Source organism: Microtus pennsylvanicus, chromosome 4 (genome assembly GCF_037038515.1).
Source record: "Microtus pennsylvanicus isolate mMicPen1 chromosome 4, mMicPen1.hap1, whole genome shotgun sequence".
Taxonomy (NCBI): domain Eukaryota; kingdom Metazoa; phylum Chordata; class Mammalia; order Rodentia; family Cricetidae; genus Microtus; species Microtus pennsylvanicus.
In genome coordinates, this window is record NC_134582.1 from 18,719,393 (window position 1) to 18,734,601 (window position 15,209).

The 15,209-nt window shown below is 42.1% G+C and overlaps 1 protein-coding gene across 1 annotated transcript in view; it reads left to right on the forward strand.

Moving 5' to 3' along the window:
- Positions 1-15,209, forward strand: part of Afg3l2 (AFG3 like matrix AAA peptidase subunit 2) — a 42,700-nt gene that overhangs the window by 4,656 nt on the left and 22,835 nt on the right. Inside the window, exons 4-8 of the mRNA XM_075968419.1 lie at positions 1,302-1,405; positions 1,511-1,663; positions 8,027-8,101; positions 10,868-10,992; positions 12,731-13,004. Coding sequence (XP_075824534.1) covers positions 1,302-1,405; positions 1,511-1,663; positions 8,027-8,101; positions 10,868-10,992; positions 12,731-13,004 — 731 coding nt within the window. The remainder of the gene's footprint in view (positions 1-1,301; positions 1,406-1,510; positions 1,664-8,026; positions 8,102-10,867; positions 10,993-12,730; positions 13,005-15,209) is intronic.

The following is a 15,209-nucleotide window of genomic DNA, read 5'->3' on the forward strand; positions in this document are numbered from 1 at the left end:
TGAGCTTACAGAGATCTGCCTATTCTGCCTCCTGAGTATTGAGATTAAAGGCATGTGTCACCCCTTCCCAGCCTACAGAGAGTTTTTTTAAGACAGGTGGGCAGATCTTGTGGCACCAAGTCTTCTGTTTCCATTTCATAAGTATTGTGCCGTTTAACACAATGTCATTGTTTGACATCTATTAGCATCCAGCTGGCATCCCTTTTGGGGAAAATGTAAGTCAGACCTTTGGCCTTTTATTATTGGTGGTTCTGGACATTGAACCCAGGTCCTCACCTATGCTGAGCAGATCTACTGTTGAGTGACATCTCCAGGCCAGCCCCTGTTTCTAAAGCTCGCCCAGACTCCAGGCTCTGGGAGGCCGTGTTGGTTACATGGGCAGCACAGAGGACAAACCAGAGGCATGGCGCAGCAGTTGGCAGGCACACCAGTGGTGAGGGATCTGCAATATGAATACAGCCCTTCGGATGTTACCTCGTCTCAGAGTACTTAGGAATATTGTCACCCAACTTGATTGTGCCAACTCTGTCTTAGTGCCTTGTTGGGTGGCCTGAGCTAGCTAGTGTATGTCACATCTGCCTCTGTGCAGGTAATAGTGAGTGTCATGAAGCCACTGAGGGTGACAGGCACTGCTCCATGAGAGAGGTTGTGTCAGGGTAGTTGGTGACATTAGAATGGTCCTCGTAGGTCATTGGGAAGAAAGTGAAATGACAGAAGACAGAGAGATGACAACGACTGCATTGATTTCATTTGGGCTGCCTTGACAAAGGGTTAGATGTTTGGGGAGGAGGGCTTACATGGCAAACTGGTCACCTTAAGTTCTGAAGCCACCACACCTGGTTTATGTGGTGCTGGGGCCTGAACCCCTTTATGTACATGTTAGACCAGCACTGCCAACTACACTCTAGCCCTGCACACACTTTTTAACTTTGATAGGTCTCAAGAATTTGCTTGCTTGGGTTTAAACTTGCCCCTTTTGTTCATATGTTCACATGGCAACATATTACCCAACAAGTTTCTTAAGCTCAGGGTTTCCTGCTAAAATGGATGTAATAGTAGCAATCGTCTGGGGTTATTGGGTTACTCTGTATATTTTCTGAGGTCATGGTAGGAGGTGCTTTGGAGCCTCTTAACTGTTGCCTCTTTGTATGAATGTTTTCCTCATAATGTTTTATGCAGTAACTGAAGCGTTGGCCAGTCAGTCACTTCCTTAGGTCCTCAGACTGGTGTGGAGCTGTGCACGCCTTACTGACATGCGGTGGGTGTTGCATGCTGGACATGCTGCTCTCTGTTTATGACAGACTCACAATCAGCGGCTCCCAAGTCTTCCGGAAGTGCAGGTGGTGGGGGAGGGAAACGCCGTGGCAAGAAAGAAGATTCTCACTGGTGGTCCAGGTTCCAGAAGGTTTGATTTCAAACTGTTGGCTTTGAGGTTGGGTTGGTGGCCCCAAGGAAAGCCCACATAGCACAGATCATATTTACTTACAGAAACTGTGTCCCTCTTGTCTAGGGTGACTTTCCATGGGATGACAAGGATTTCAGGTTGTACTTTCTCTGGACTGCTTTCTTTTGGGGTGGAGTCATGATTTACTTCCTGTTCAAGAGTTCTGGGAGAGAAATCACATGGAAGGACTTTGTCAATAACTACCTTTCTAAAGGAGTGGTAAGTAATGTGTGGGAGCCACAGTTCTCAAGGTGGAATGCAGTTGTATTAGACCACAGAGTGGTCAGCACTTAATAGCTAGCCACACTTGTCCATCATAAAATAACTTTGCATACTGATATTTTTCTTGAAAGCTTTAATAAATTTATGTTTATTTATTTGTTTGTTGACAGGGGTTTCTGTCCCGTCCAGTCTTATAGCCATTCAGTCCCAAAGAAACACACAGAGGTCTATATTAGTTGTAAACTGGTTGGCCTATTAGTTCAGGCTTCTTATTGACTCTTACATCCTACAATAACCCATTATTCTTGTCTGTGTTAGCCATGTGGCTTGGTACCTTTTATCAGTGAGGTGTTCTCATCTTGCATCTTATGTGTCTGGGTAACAACTGCAAACTGACTCTTTCCTCTTTCCCAAATTCTCCTGTTCTCATTGCCCCACCTCTATTTCCTGCCTGGCTATTGGTTAATCAGCGATTCATTAAAAGACCATTGTCCCACAGCATTTCCCCCCCACTTTTTTCCCAAAACAAGAACTCTGAATCTAATCTCCTTTGTTTAGCTTTTTTTTTCCAGACCATTATCCATAACAACTTGTAAACTCTGACCACATGAGTCTTTAATTTGCTAAGCGATATGGCTAGGATTAGAGCTGTGGCTTTGACAGCTGGATCCACTCAACTCCTTAGATTTCTGAGCCTCATGATGGAGGTACTGGCCAGAGCCATGTTTATTGCCACAACTATGACGTTTCAAGGCCCTGCCACCACCAAGAAGCATGTTGTCGGCTATTCATCAACACCATTTAAGTGTTTGCTGGCAGGTCTTCTTAAAACAGCCACAAGGTTTTTGCAGCTAAAACTGAGTCAAGAAGACACACTTGCCTCTAGCAAACAGAGCCCCCTTGAGAAAATGCTGCTACCAAGAAGCCTTTGTTAGCTCTGTTGTTTTGTGTCTAGAATTACTTCCCAAGCTCTCAGGTTTTATGTGGATACAGTTGTCCACGTTGGTGCCGTTTTGTTCTAGGAGGTTTCTGTCCCATCAGGTCCCTCAGTGATTTAATTAATACAGTCTGTGTGGTTATTTTGAGTCTGGGCAGCCGGGACCGAACAAGTGGCCTCCTACAACATTGTTTGTTTATTTGTTTTTGGTTTTTCTGAGATAGGATTTCTCTGGTGTAACTCTGACTATCCTGGAACTCACTCTGTAGACCAGGTTGTCTTCAAACTAATAGAAATCCACCTACCTCTGCTTCCCAAGTGCTGAATCAAAGGTGTGTGCCGCTGCTTATTAGTTTTGTTTTCGACTTACTTTGTGTTCCTCTGTGTGTGTGTGCATGTGTACAGATCAGAGGACAACTTGTAGGAATTAGCTCTTTCCTTCTACTCTGTAGATTCCAGGGATCAAACTCAGGTTGCTGGCTTGGAAGAAAGCGCCTTTACTTACTGAGCCATCTCACTACTCCCTTGGTTTGGCAGGTAGGAGGCGTTAACATTTCCTTATATAGCCTTGGCTAACTTGGAACTTGCTATGTAGGCTAGGCTGGTCTCAAATTTATAGTAATCCTCCATCCTTTACCTCTGCCTCCCAAGTGCTGAAATTAAGGGTATGTACTGTATAAAGTGACAACATGACCCTCCAGGGTATGGTTGAGGAGAAGATTTTTTATTGTAGATGAGGGAGACTACAGCCAGAGGTATCTAGATGAGTTTGGAGTGGGGAGAGAGTATAGTAGATTGAACCTCTCCTACCTCTCTTACCATTGGCCAGTGGACTGGAAATGGTCATGAAAAGAGAGATGGGACAGAGCAAGAGAGGAAGACAAGGTGCAGAGAAAGGAGAAGGGAGCATGAGAGGAAGAAAGAGCATGGCCTAAATAACAGGGTTATATGGAATGAAAGGCTGGGGGAAGCCCAGGAACTGGAGATGGGGGTGGGGTGAGGGTAGTAGAGGGGTGGTTGAATAAGTCCTGGCTAACTCAAAGAGAGAGTTGTACTGAGGAAGCTTTGAGGCCAGCATGTGCTTTGATATGCTAATATTACAGGTAGCCATTTGTCCCTTCTTCCAGGGACAAGGAAATGGCTTCTTTGGTATAGGGAAATGGGTGGGCGCCAGAATTTGGGGGAGTGGTTTTTTTTTAATCTGACAATGTACCACCCTGCCCAGTGGTGCTGCTGGCTGCTGTGTGGTGACTTTTTTTTTATTTTCCCAGCTTTTGGGATGGTATTTCCAGGGTTTTCTAGATTGTGTCATCATTTAGAATATTAGGCACGTGAAGTGTATCCTTTTGAATACTTTAGTGATAAACTCAGTAACCAGTAATGAGTTGGTGTTTCGATAAGGGTAAAAAACCTTTCTGCAAACCCAGATTTGAATTCTCCACTTCTTTCTCCCTATGTCTTTTTCATCTTCTGTTACCTGCCTGTTATATGAGTCAGAATATGGTCTGCGTAAAGGTCCTCTTGTGAAGTCTGTGTGTGTCTCCAACAAAGGGTTTTGCTCTTCTATTAAAGAGCACAGGAAATACCACATGGGGAGGAATGAGGGGCACTTCACAGAAGTTTTGTTTATCAAGGGATGAGGTCATTACAAATGACCCTAGCTATCCCAGATAACAAATGAACAAATGCTCCCAAGCAATATCTGTATGTTGCCTCCAACATTATTGGTGGATATTTGTTAGATAAGGTTGTTTCCAATCTACTTAGGATTTTCTTTTTTTTTTTAAAGATTTATTTATTTATTTATTAAGCATACAATATACTATTGGCAAGGAAGGCACCAGGTCTCATTACAGATGGTTGTGAGCCACCATGTGGTTGCTGGGAATTGAACTCGGGACCTCTGGAAGAGCAGCCAGTGCTCTTACCCTCTGAGCCATCTCTCCAGCCCCTCTACTTAGGATTTTCAACATTTATTACCATAACCACATACACCTTTTACATTACTCTGGGTCATGGAGGAGTATATATCTTAAGGTCACGTTTATTCATTAGTTTAGGTTGTAAAAGCTGATTAGATGGGAAATCCAAGGCAATTAAGATTGTTCTCTTAATGAAGGTTAAACAAGCTGAATATATAGTAGAATAGCAGTCTTAAGTGACCTCAGGGTGTCTTGTTAACTTGGTGATGGGCTCTAGTCACCTATCTCTTCTGCTCCCAACCCCTTTCCCTCCCTCTCCATCTCTTTCCCTGTACCCTATTACTCTGATTTTTGTTTGAGACAGGGTTTTTCTGTGTAATCTTAGCTGTCCTGGAACTCACTCTGATAGAGCTTGCCTCAGCTTCTTGAGTGCTGGGACTAAAGGCGTGCACCACCATACCTGGCAGGCAGCCTGTGTCTCTTTGCTGATGAATTCAGGCAATTTATGTATGAAGTCATTATAGAGAGATGCTTACTAAATTCTGGTGATTTTTTTTTTTCCTGGTTGGTTGGATTGTTTGCTCTTTTCTTCTCTGTAGGGTCAGGGGTAGTGTCAGGGTTTGCTGGCTTACTATGGAGGACATGGTGGATGCTTTCCTTATTTCTCCTGTTGAGCCATTCCTGTCCCAAAATTTAATCTTCCTGTACTAGTGTGATTATGTTTTCTTTCTTCCTCTTCTGTGTGTAATATTCCTGCAAGTATCTTTTGCAGTGCCAGTTTGTGATCATGAACTGCTTTCGTTTCTGCTTGTCTTGAAATGTGCTTATTTTTCTTGTCAGTTTCACAAAATAACTGCAAAATATAAGCTTTGCTTGAAATAGACCATTTCATGTTTTCCTGGCCTTTAGAGTTGTTGATGAGAGATCTGACATCATTCTCATGTTTTGCCTTTGTAGATGAATTGACCTTTCCCCCTGATAGCATTTTTTATTATTGTTTCTTGGCTTTGTAGTTTTGACTTGTTGGCCATAATATGTAATATGTTACAGAGTTTATTCTCAGTGTGTATTTGTGGTTCTAGATGCTTCTTATGTTTGAATCTATTTCTTTCTCTAAGTTTTGCCATTATTTCTTCGAGTAGTTTCTCTGTACCCCCATTGTTTATCTGAGCTCCTTATACTGTATGGCTTGTTAGACTGATTGTCGTCCAGAGTTTTGGGTATAGTAGTCATGCTCATTTTGTTACTATATATTCCTTATTGTTATTTTTTTAAAAGATTTATTTATTATGTATGCAGTGTTCTGTCTGCATGTATGCCTGCAGGCCAGAAGAGGACACCAGCTCATTTAAGATTGTTGTGAGCCATTATGTACTTGCTGGGAATTGAACTCAGGACCTCTGGAAGAGCAGCCAGTGCTCTTAATGACTGTGCCATATCTCCAGCCCCCACTTTTTTTTTTTTTTTTTTTGAGAGGAGACACACTGACCTTAAGTTTCCCAAGTAGTTTTAGCCTTTCCTTTCTAGACAGAGCAGTTACCTCTTTGTTCCAATTTCTCTGGACTTATTCTCAGCTTCCTTACTTTCGGTTTGTCCTTGTCAAACTTACTGAAAAGCAGATCATAAGAAATGAACATGCCTTAGAGGATTCATGCTGTCCCTGTCCTTCAGATGTGGTATTCCAAGAGTCTTAATAGAAGTGGGGAGGAAAGAATGCCATTAAGAATCAGATACAGGGCTGACAAGATGGCTCAATGGCTAAAACACTTTGAAACTTGATGACCTGACTTTAATCCAAGGAACCCACATAAGGTGGAAGGAGAGGCTGGTCATCACAAAGTGACCTCTGACCTCTGTATGCTTACTGTGGCATGTGAATGTCTCACCCATACCTCCCCTCTCTTTATCTGTCACATACAAAAATAATAGTAATAAGAAATTTTTAAATCAGATATAGTTAGGAGGTTCAAGAAATCAAGTATATACTATATGATAGTCAGGGAATAGAAAAAAGAATCTTAAAACACCAAGTGTTGGAGATGAAAGCAGTCAGAATCATGGACTAAGAAGAGTGAAAATTGGAGAGCCCCTGTGGGGAGCAGTTTGACATATCTAGTACAGTTGAAGGGCTGTATGCTCTGCAGCTCGTCCTTAGTGTAACTGTCTATAGATTGTGTATCCCGGAAGAACGTTTGAAGACATCGTCCAGAAGTTATCTACGGAGTGTTCATTGCAGCATTTGGTAAGGCTGTGTATGACTTGAAACAGCCTGTTAGTGAGCATGAAGGTAATTTGGGAGTGTGCTTATCAAATGTAAGACTCCACAGAATTAAAGTGCCAATGTATGTAAATCTTGCACATGTAATTATAATGATATTTTATTTCTGTTTTAATAAATAAAGCTTCTCTGAAGATCAGAGGGCAAAACTAAGCCACACTAGAGGCCAGGCAGTGATGGCAAACACCTTTAATCTCAGGATTTGGGAGACAGAGGCAGACAGATCACTGTGAGTTCAAGGCTACCCTGGGATACACAAGATAGATCCAGGTGGTGATGGTTCACACCTTTAATCCCAGTGTTTGGGAGTCACACACCTTTAATTACATCACTAGGGAAATAAAGCCAGGAACGACTTGACTGGGTGGAGAGAGGAATATAAAGGGGAAGAGACAGGAACCACCCAGTGAAGTGTGGAGTCTGAGGATTCCTAAAAGAAGGTATCTCACCCTTTTGGTCTGAAGATTTGGTAGAAGTAGAAGGTCTCTCTAGTGGTTTGCTGCTTTGTTTTTCTGAACTTCAGGTTGAACCCCAGTATCTGTCTCTGGGTTTTTATTATTTGTGCTACATGTAATGGTGGGAAGAAAAAGAAAGGTCAATAAAAACAACCATTTAAAAAGCTTGAAAGCACCTGGCATGGTGTTGCATACCTTTAATCCCAGCATTCAAGAGGCAAAGGCAGGTGGATCTCTGTGAGTTTAAGGCCAACCTGGTCTACAGAGAAAATTCCAGGCAGCTAGGACTGTTAAACAGAGAAACTCTGTCTTGAAAAACTATCAAAACAAATAAAATTATGTTTTTTGAAAAATACTTAATTTTATATGTATTTATGAGTGTCTGCATTTACATGTGCACTGTGTGTGTACTTGGTGCCCACAGAAGTCAGAAGAGGTGTCACATGCCCTGTGACTGGAGTTCAGGTGGTTGCTATCTACTGTGTGGATTCTAGGGATGAAATCCAGATCCTGTGCAAAAGCCACAAGTGTTCTTCATCACTGAGCCCTGTCTCCATCTACTCTTCATCCCCTGTGCCTTGTTTTGATACAGGGTCTCAAACCTGCAGTAGTCTTGGCTGACCTGGAACTTATATGGAGTGGTCTGACTCTTCCTCCTAAGAGCTAGGATTAAAAGCATACATCACTATGCCCAACGTGAAAATCAGAATAAAATAACATCTCAAGTATTTTCTATAAACTTATATATTTGCCTTTTTAACATTCTAGGTGGACAGACTAGAAGTTGTCAACAAGCGATTTGTTCGTGTGACCTTCACACCAGGAAAAACTCCGGTTGATGGGGTAAGTAATTTTATAAATTGATGTGAGTTAGGAAATGAATATTTTTCAGGTTTAGAACTGACAAGAAACCATCCCTTGCATTACATAGATATGTACAGTGGGAGAGTGGGATCCGGTGTGCCACAGGGGTGACACGCAGGGACATCAGCTGATATGTGCACATGCTGAAGCGTGGAGTGCTTCAGTGTTCGCTTTTTTTTTTTTTTAAGATTTATTTATTTATTTATTATGTACACAGTGTTCAGCCTCCATGTATGCCTGCAGGCCAGAAGAGGGCACCAGATCTCATTACAGATGGTTGTGAGCCACCATGTGTTTGCTAGGAATTGAACTCAGAACCTTTGGAAGAGCAGTCAGTGCTCTTAACCTCTGAGCCATCTCTCCAGCCCAGGGTTGGTTTTGGTAATCATTTTAGTTTCACACCTAGGACACAATGAAGAAGTGCTCAGCACTCCAGAATAATCTATGATTCTTTTTTGTAGTTTGGGAGAGGGTTTCTATGTAGCTTTGGTTCCTGTCCTGGAACTAGCTCTTGTAGAGCAGGCTGGCCTCAAACTCACAAAGATCAGCCTGCTTCTGCCTCCCGAGTGCACCACCCTGTCCGGCAATGATTCTTGAAGACATTTGATTGGGAAAAATTTTAAATTTGAATTTCATGTGTTTTGAGGTAGTGTCTTTGAAATCAGTTTAGGATTCTTTCTGTTCATCAGTCTTCAACCTTTTTGGGATATTTATCTGTTTTCCTAGTTTTTGCTTTTTTACTTTTGAAATGGGGTCTTACTCTGTAACCCAGACTGCCCTTGAACTCATGGCCATCTTCATGCTTCAGTCCCTACAAGTGTGCAGGCATAACCAGTACACCTGGCTGTGCTGATCTGAAAATAATCTATATTCTGGTCCACCTAGTCTGGACTCTTATCTAGAGACACAGCAGAAGTGTCGGGTGCACAGCGATTATAAAGAGGTGGGGAGGCTCCCTGCTCTGCCCCTACCCTACGTCTAGTCCTGGGTATCTGTGGTCCTGTTGTCCTCTACCCACTTTCTAGACTCGCTCGGCACCCACTTGTGGAGAGCATCCTCCCCTAACTGTCAGTTTCCTCTGTTAGTGCTGTCTGTGGTACTGTCTCTAAAGGATAACTTTGATAAAGGAGAGGTCTTGTTTTCTAGGATTGGCATTTAATCTAAAATTTATAGCATTGCATTATTTTTATTTCTCCATTGTGCCACAGTAAACATTTATAACTCAAGGTTGTATGCTTTGTTTGGGTTTTGATATTAGGGACTGAACCTAGAGTCCTATAGGTTAACAAGTACTTTACCACTGAACTATATCCCCAGCCCTGCATCTTAAGACTGTAGTCTGTCTGGTGTGGACAGCTGCAATCCCAATGCTTGAATCGGGTTCAGGGTCCTTCTTGGCTACACTGAGTATGTGTGGACTTTCCCCAGTTCTGTTCCTTAACCAGTAAAGCATAATAACACTCACGTCATCTAGAGTTAAAGTAGGTAGGATGTAGTGTTTTTAAGATATGTCCTACTTTGTAGAAGGCTCAGGTTTTGATCTCAGATTTTCCTGGGATTTGGAACCATTTTCCTATGGACCTGATTGGGGGGGGGGTGTCATTATTTTTGTGCTATTTTATAGAATAGCTATCTCCCCTAGGTTCTTCAGGTCTACCCCACCCCAGGAATCCTCCAGCCTTCAGTATTAGAAGGGTAATGCCCAGCACAGCATTCCTGGTACTTTTCTACTGGCCAAGTTTGATTATCACTATCGTCCTGATCCCACTTCTTATCAGGATCCTCAAGGGCGAATGAGTTAATGTATATTTAAGGGCTCAGCAAGGCCTTATGCAGAGTGTGCATAGCCAACTTGAGCTGTTACTATTGTATCCCTCGGTGTTTGGAGATCGGCTCTGGGAAATGGGCAAGGAGAAAAGAGTCTTGTTCATCTTCAGAAAGCAGTTTCTCTTCTTAATGCTTTTCTTTAAAAAAAAAAAAAAAGTTTTGTTTTGTTTTGTTTTGTTTTTGGTTTTTTCGAGACAGGGTTTCTCTGTGGCTTTGGAGTCTGTCCTGGAACTAGCTCTGTAGACCAGGCTGGTCTCGAACTCACAGAGATCCGCCTGCCTCTGCCTCCCGAGTGCTGGGATGAAAGGCGTGTGCCACCGTAGCCCGGCTAAAAAAAAAAAAGTTTATTTTGAGATTTTATCTTTATTTTATGTGTGTGGATATTTTACACTGACTGTCTGTGTGCCACATACATGCAGTGTTTATAGAGGCCAGAAGAGGGTGTTGGATCCTCTAGGCCAGTTGTTAGAGTTAGCTGATATGTGGGTGCTGGAAATTGAACTTGGGTCTTTAGAAAAAGCATCAGTGCCTCTAACATGGAGCCGTCTCTAATCCCAGTGCTGTTCTTTGAGTTTATAAGTTTCAAGCCACTGAGGAATATTGCTAAGGAAATATTTACTTGCCAAGGATTGCCATGTGTTTTCACCAAGTTTAAAAAATAAAACATGTCTTTAAAATCAGGTTTTTATTTTATAGATAAATCTTCAGTGTTTATGATTTTTTTTAAAGACAGGGTCTCTGTATGTAGCTCTGGAAGTCTTGGAACTCCTTTGTAGACCATGCTGACCAGTGCTGGAATTAAAGGCATGCGCCACCAGTGCCCAACTCTGAAAAATTCTTAATGGGCTAAATGCTTTAGAAAATTCAGAGTTTTGTTTGTTCTTCATTCTAAAGATATTTCTTTTTCTGTTTTTATAGCAATATGTCTGGTTTAACATTGGCAGTGTAGACACCTTTGAGCGGAACCTGGAGACTTTGCAGCAAGAATTGGGCATAGAAGGGGAGAACCGGGTACCTGTGGTCTATATTACTGAAAGTGATGGGTAAGAAATCATTTTAAGTACATGCTTTGTGACAGACATGGTGCACATTCCTGTAATCTTAGAGATTGGGAGACTGAGGCAAGAAGATTGACAGGAATTTGAGGCCAGCTTCGGGTACATAGAAAGACCTTGTCTCAGAAAGCTTGAAAGATAAATAAATAATAGAAAAACAGATTTGAGTACAGGTGCTATTCATAGTTCACTATCTTTTTGTCACCAAGTGACAGGTTACAAAGTTAGTCTTTATTTTTAAGGTTTTTTTTTTTTAAGTTTTTTGTCCTATGTGCACACCTGCACACTGGAAGAAGGCATCAGATCTTGTTATAAATGGTTGTAAACGACAACCATGTGGTTGTCAGGAGTTTAACTTGGGACCTCAGAAGAACAGCCAGTGCTTTTAACTGCTGAGCTGTCTCTCCAACCCCCATAAATTAAAGTCTTAAGCAAGTCTTGGTCTGTTTGACCATATTGAAAAATAAATCTGTAGTAATTTAGTTTTTGCACATGACTACCTTCTTTTCTACATGACTGTTTAGAGAGTTATGGCCCCGCATGCTATTCTTGAAGGGTTTTTGCATGAAGAGCCCTGTGTCATTTACCTTTATAGTTAATAGTTTTCCAGGATTTAAGAAATTCTTCCAGGCTAGAGAGATGGCTCAGTGGTTAAGAGCACAGACTGCTCTTCCAGAGGACTTGGGTTCAATTCCCAGCACCCACATGTAGCTCACAATTATCTGTAATTCTAGTCCCAGGGGATTCAGTGCCAACTTCTGACCGCTTTGAGCACAAGTCATGCAATGGTGCACAGACATCTGTGCAGACAAAATATTTATAGGGTTTCTCTGTAGCTTTGAAGCTTGTCCTGGAACTTGATGTGTAGACCAGGCTGGCCTCAAACTCATAGGGATCCACTTGTCTCTACCTCTCAAGTGCTGGGATTACAGGCGTGCGCCACCGCTGCCCAGCTACCCCTAGATTTTTTTTTTTTCCGAGACAGGGTTTCTCTGTGGCTTTGGAGCCTGTCCTGGAACTGGCCTCTGTAGATCAGGCTGGTCTCGAACTCACAGAGATCCGCCTGCCTCTGCCTCCCGAGTGCTGGGATTAAAGGCATGCGCCACCATCGCCTGGCTTAGATTTTTTTTTAACAGTGTTTAAAACTATATAAAAATTTATCAAATTTGTACTTAAAAGTTACATTGGATAAAGGTTATTAAGACAAAAGATAGACTACATCCCTAGGCTTTGAGGCATCCATGCAGGCTCCATATTGTAGAGGTTCTGCTAGAAGAGAGCCTTAAGTCTGTTAAACAAGAGAGGCCTGTGGCGCTCAGGGCAGAGACATTAGACATTGTATGAATTACTTCCCAAACTGCCATGCTGTTAAATGAAGGCGTTTCCTGAGGTTGAGGCCTCCCAGTACGAGAACTGGAGTCTGAGACTAACACCAGGTTAGGCTAAACATTTAAGTGAGTGATTAGAAAGAAAAACTTGGTAGTAGCTAGATGATATAAATATAAAGAGCATACATGTTGAGACAAAGTTCCTTTTTGTTATTCCATGACTTTAATGATATAAATATGCCAAGAGTCTTCTATATCTCAGACAAACTAGAATATTTCGAAATATTAGTTTTTTGAAAATACTGGATTTTTAAAGTTTTATCAATTGCCCTGATGTCTGAGGCAGTTGGGAAACTTGCCACCCCTCTTACCAGCTGCATTGTTGTCTTCTCCTCTAGTTCCTTCCTGCTGAGCATGTTGCCCACGGTGCTCATTATCGCTTTTCTACTCTACACCATAAGAAGAGGGCCTGCTGGCATTGGTCGGACTGGCCGAGGAATGGGTGGACTCTTCAGTGTTGGGGAAACCACGGCAAAGGTCTTAAAGGATGAGATAGATGTGAAGTTCAAAGATGTGGCTGGCTGTGAGGAGGCCAAGCTAGAGATAATGGAATTCGTGAATTTCCTGAAAAACCCAAAGCAGTATCAAGATTTAGGAGCAAAAATCCCAAAGGTAAAAAGATACTCAGAGAGGATTAACTCCAAAACTTGTGTGTCTCTGAAGCTGTCACCTCGTTACTTACTTAATTAGTCATTCTTCTTTCTGATTTTGTTTCTGTCTAATTCAGTTCTGTAGCCTGTTTTCTGTATCTCATTCTATCGATTTTGTGTATTTCTGAAAGAGTTTGTTTTTTTCTCCTCATGGAAGCCTTTTTTTGCCTTTATTCTCCCTCTAGTCTGATTTAGATACCCTCCCACCCCATCCCTTGTCAGCTGTAGCCCCTACTAGCATTTTCATACTGCAGTGGCCCAGCCTTTTCTTCCACACAGTGCTGGGTCATCTGCTCGCACCTGATACTGAGGCCTTGGCACAGCATTGTCGAAGGAGAGACAACACTAATGTTCACTTTCAGCACCTGCCTCATAACTGCTGTGCTAGGGCTGCTCTTGTACCACAGCGGCTTTGCAGCCTGCTAGGCATAAAGTAGCAACTTGCTGTTTGTTAAATAGATTGCTTATGGGTGGGGGTCCTGAGGGTTGAACATGTTTGCTAGCACAAGGGTCTTGTGCATGCTAGCCAAACACTCTACCACTGAGCAATAGATACTCCTACATCAGCCTTTCAAGGAGTTAGGATTACAAATATGTGCTACAAGGCCCAGCTTGGATTAGCTGTTAAGTGGATAAAATAATTCATTAATAAAGCTTACTTTAAAGAAATGCTTAGGGGCTGGAGAGTTGGCTCATTAGTTCAAATACTTTGTTTTTTGAGAAGACTGGAGTTTGGTTGCTAGCACCCATATCAGGTGACTCACAGCCGTGAGTAGCTCCAGCTCCAGGGAACCCAGTGGCTTCTGGTTTCTGTAGGCACTTGCATACATGTGGCACACACATATACATACATACATACATACATACATACATACAGATAAATGTTTCATAAAAGAAATGCCTTTGTTTGTTTGGTAGATAGGTTCTTACCATGTAGGCCTTGTTGGCCTGGGACTTGGTGTGTAGACCAGGATGGCTCAAACTCACAGAGATCTGTTTGCCTCTGTCTCTCATGGTGGCATTAAAGGTGTGTGCCACCATACTTGGTCTGAAAAAAGCTTTGTAAAAGAAATAATTTCTATTATTTTCATGTCCCATCTGTATGGATAAAAAAATCATGTTCATGGTAAAATAATTTGCCATTACTTAGTACCATTCACATCATACCTAGGCAGATGAAAATAAACATTTTATAAAAAGATGTACTTATTACTTGTATAGTATTCTGTCTTCATATATGCATGCATGTCAGAAGAGGACACAAGATCTCATTACAGATAGTTGTGAGCCACCATGTGGCTTTTAGAATTGAACTCAGGACTTCTGGAAGAGCAGCCAGTGCTCTTAACTTCTGAGCCATGTCTTCAGCCCTAAAATAAACAAATTTTAAAAAGTGTTCGAGTGTTGTATTGCAGTCTTGAAATCGTGTGTCTTTTGACCATATTATTCATCTCTCTACACACAGTATTTGGAAATAAGAGTCATATGTTTGTTTGTTTGTTCATTTATTTATTAGTTTTTCAAGATGGCTTCTCTTTGAAGGTCTAGCTGTTCTCACTTTGTAGTCCAGGTTGGCCTTGAACTCAAGAGATTCACCTGCCTCTGCCTCCTGAGTACTGAGATTAAAGGCGAGCACCACCACTGTCTGACTTTTTTTTCTCTCCAAGACAGGGTTTCTCTGTGCTTTGGTGCCTGACCTGGAACTCACTCTGTATTCCAGGCTGGCCTCGAACTCACAGAGATCTACCTGCCTCTACCTCCCCAGTGCTGGGGTTAAAGGCGTGAGCCACCAGTGCCTGGTGATTTTTTTTTTCTTATTTACTTGGTGTATGTGAATAATTTGCTTGCATGCATGTTTGTGTGCCATGTGGGCCTGTTGGATCCCCTGTAACTGGAGTTACAGATGGTTGTGAATCGTTATGTGGGTGCTGAGTGTTGAGCCCATGTCCTTTTCAAGAGCAACAAGTGCATTTAACCACTGAGGCATCTTTCTGGCACTATGTACATTTTTAAGACAGAACAGTTTCTGATGTATCACTTAGTGGAAAGTCAACAGGGGAGTGAATCCACACATGTTAGGCCCTTTTCTGTCGCTGTGATGAGACACCATGAGTAAGACATTTCATAGAAGGGTTTATTTGGGCTCACATCTTGAACGACAAGCACA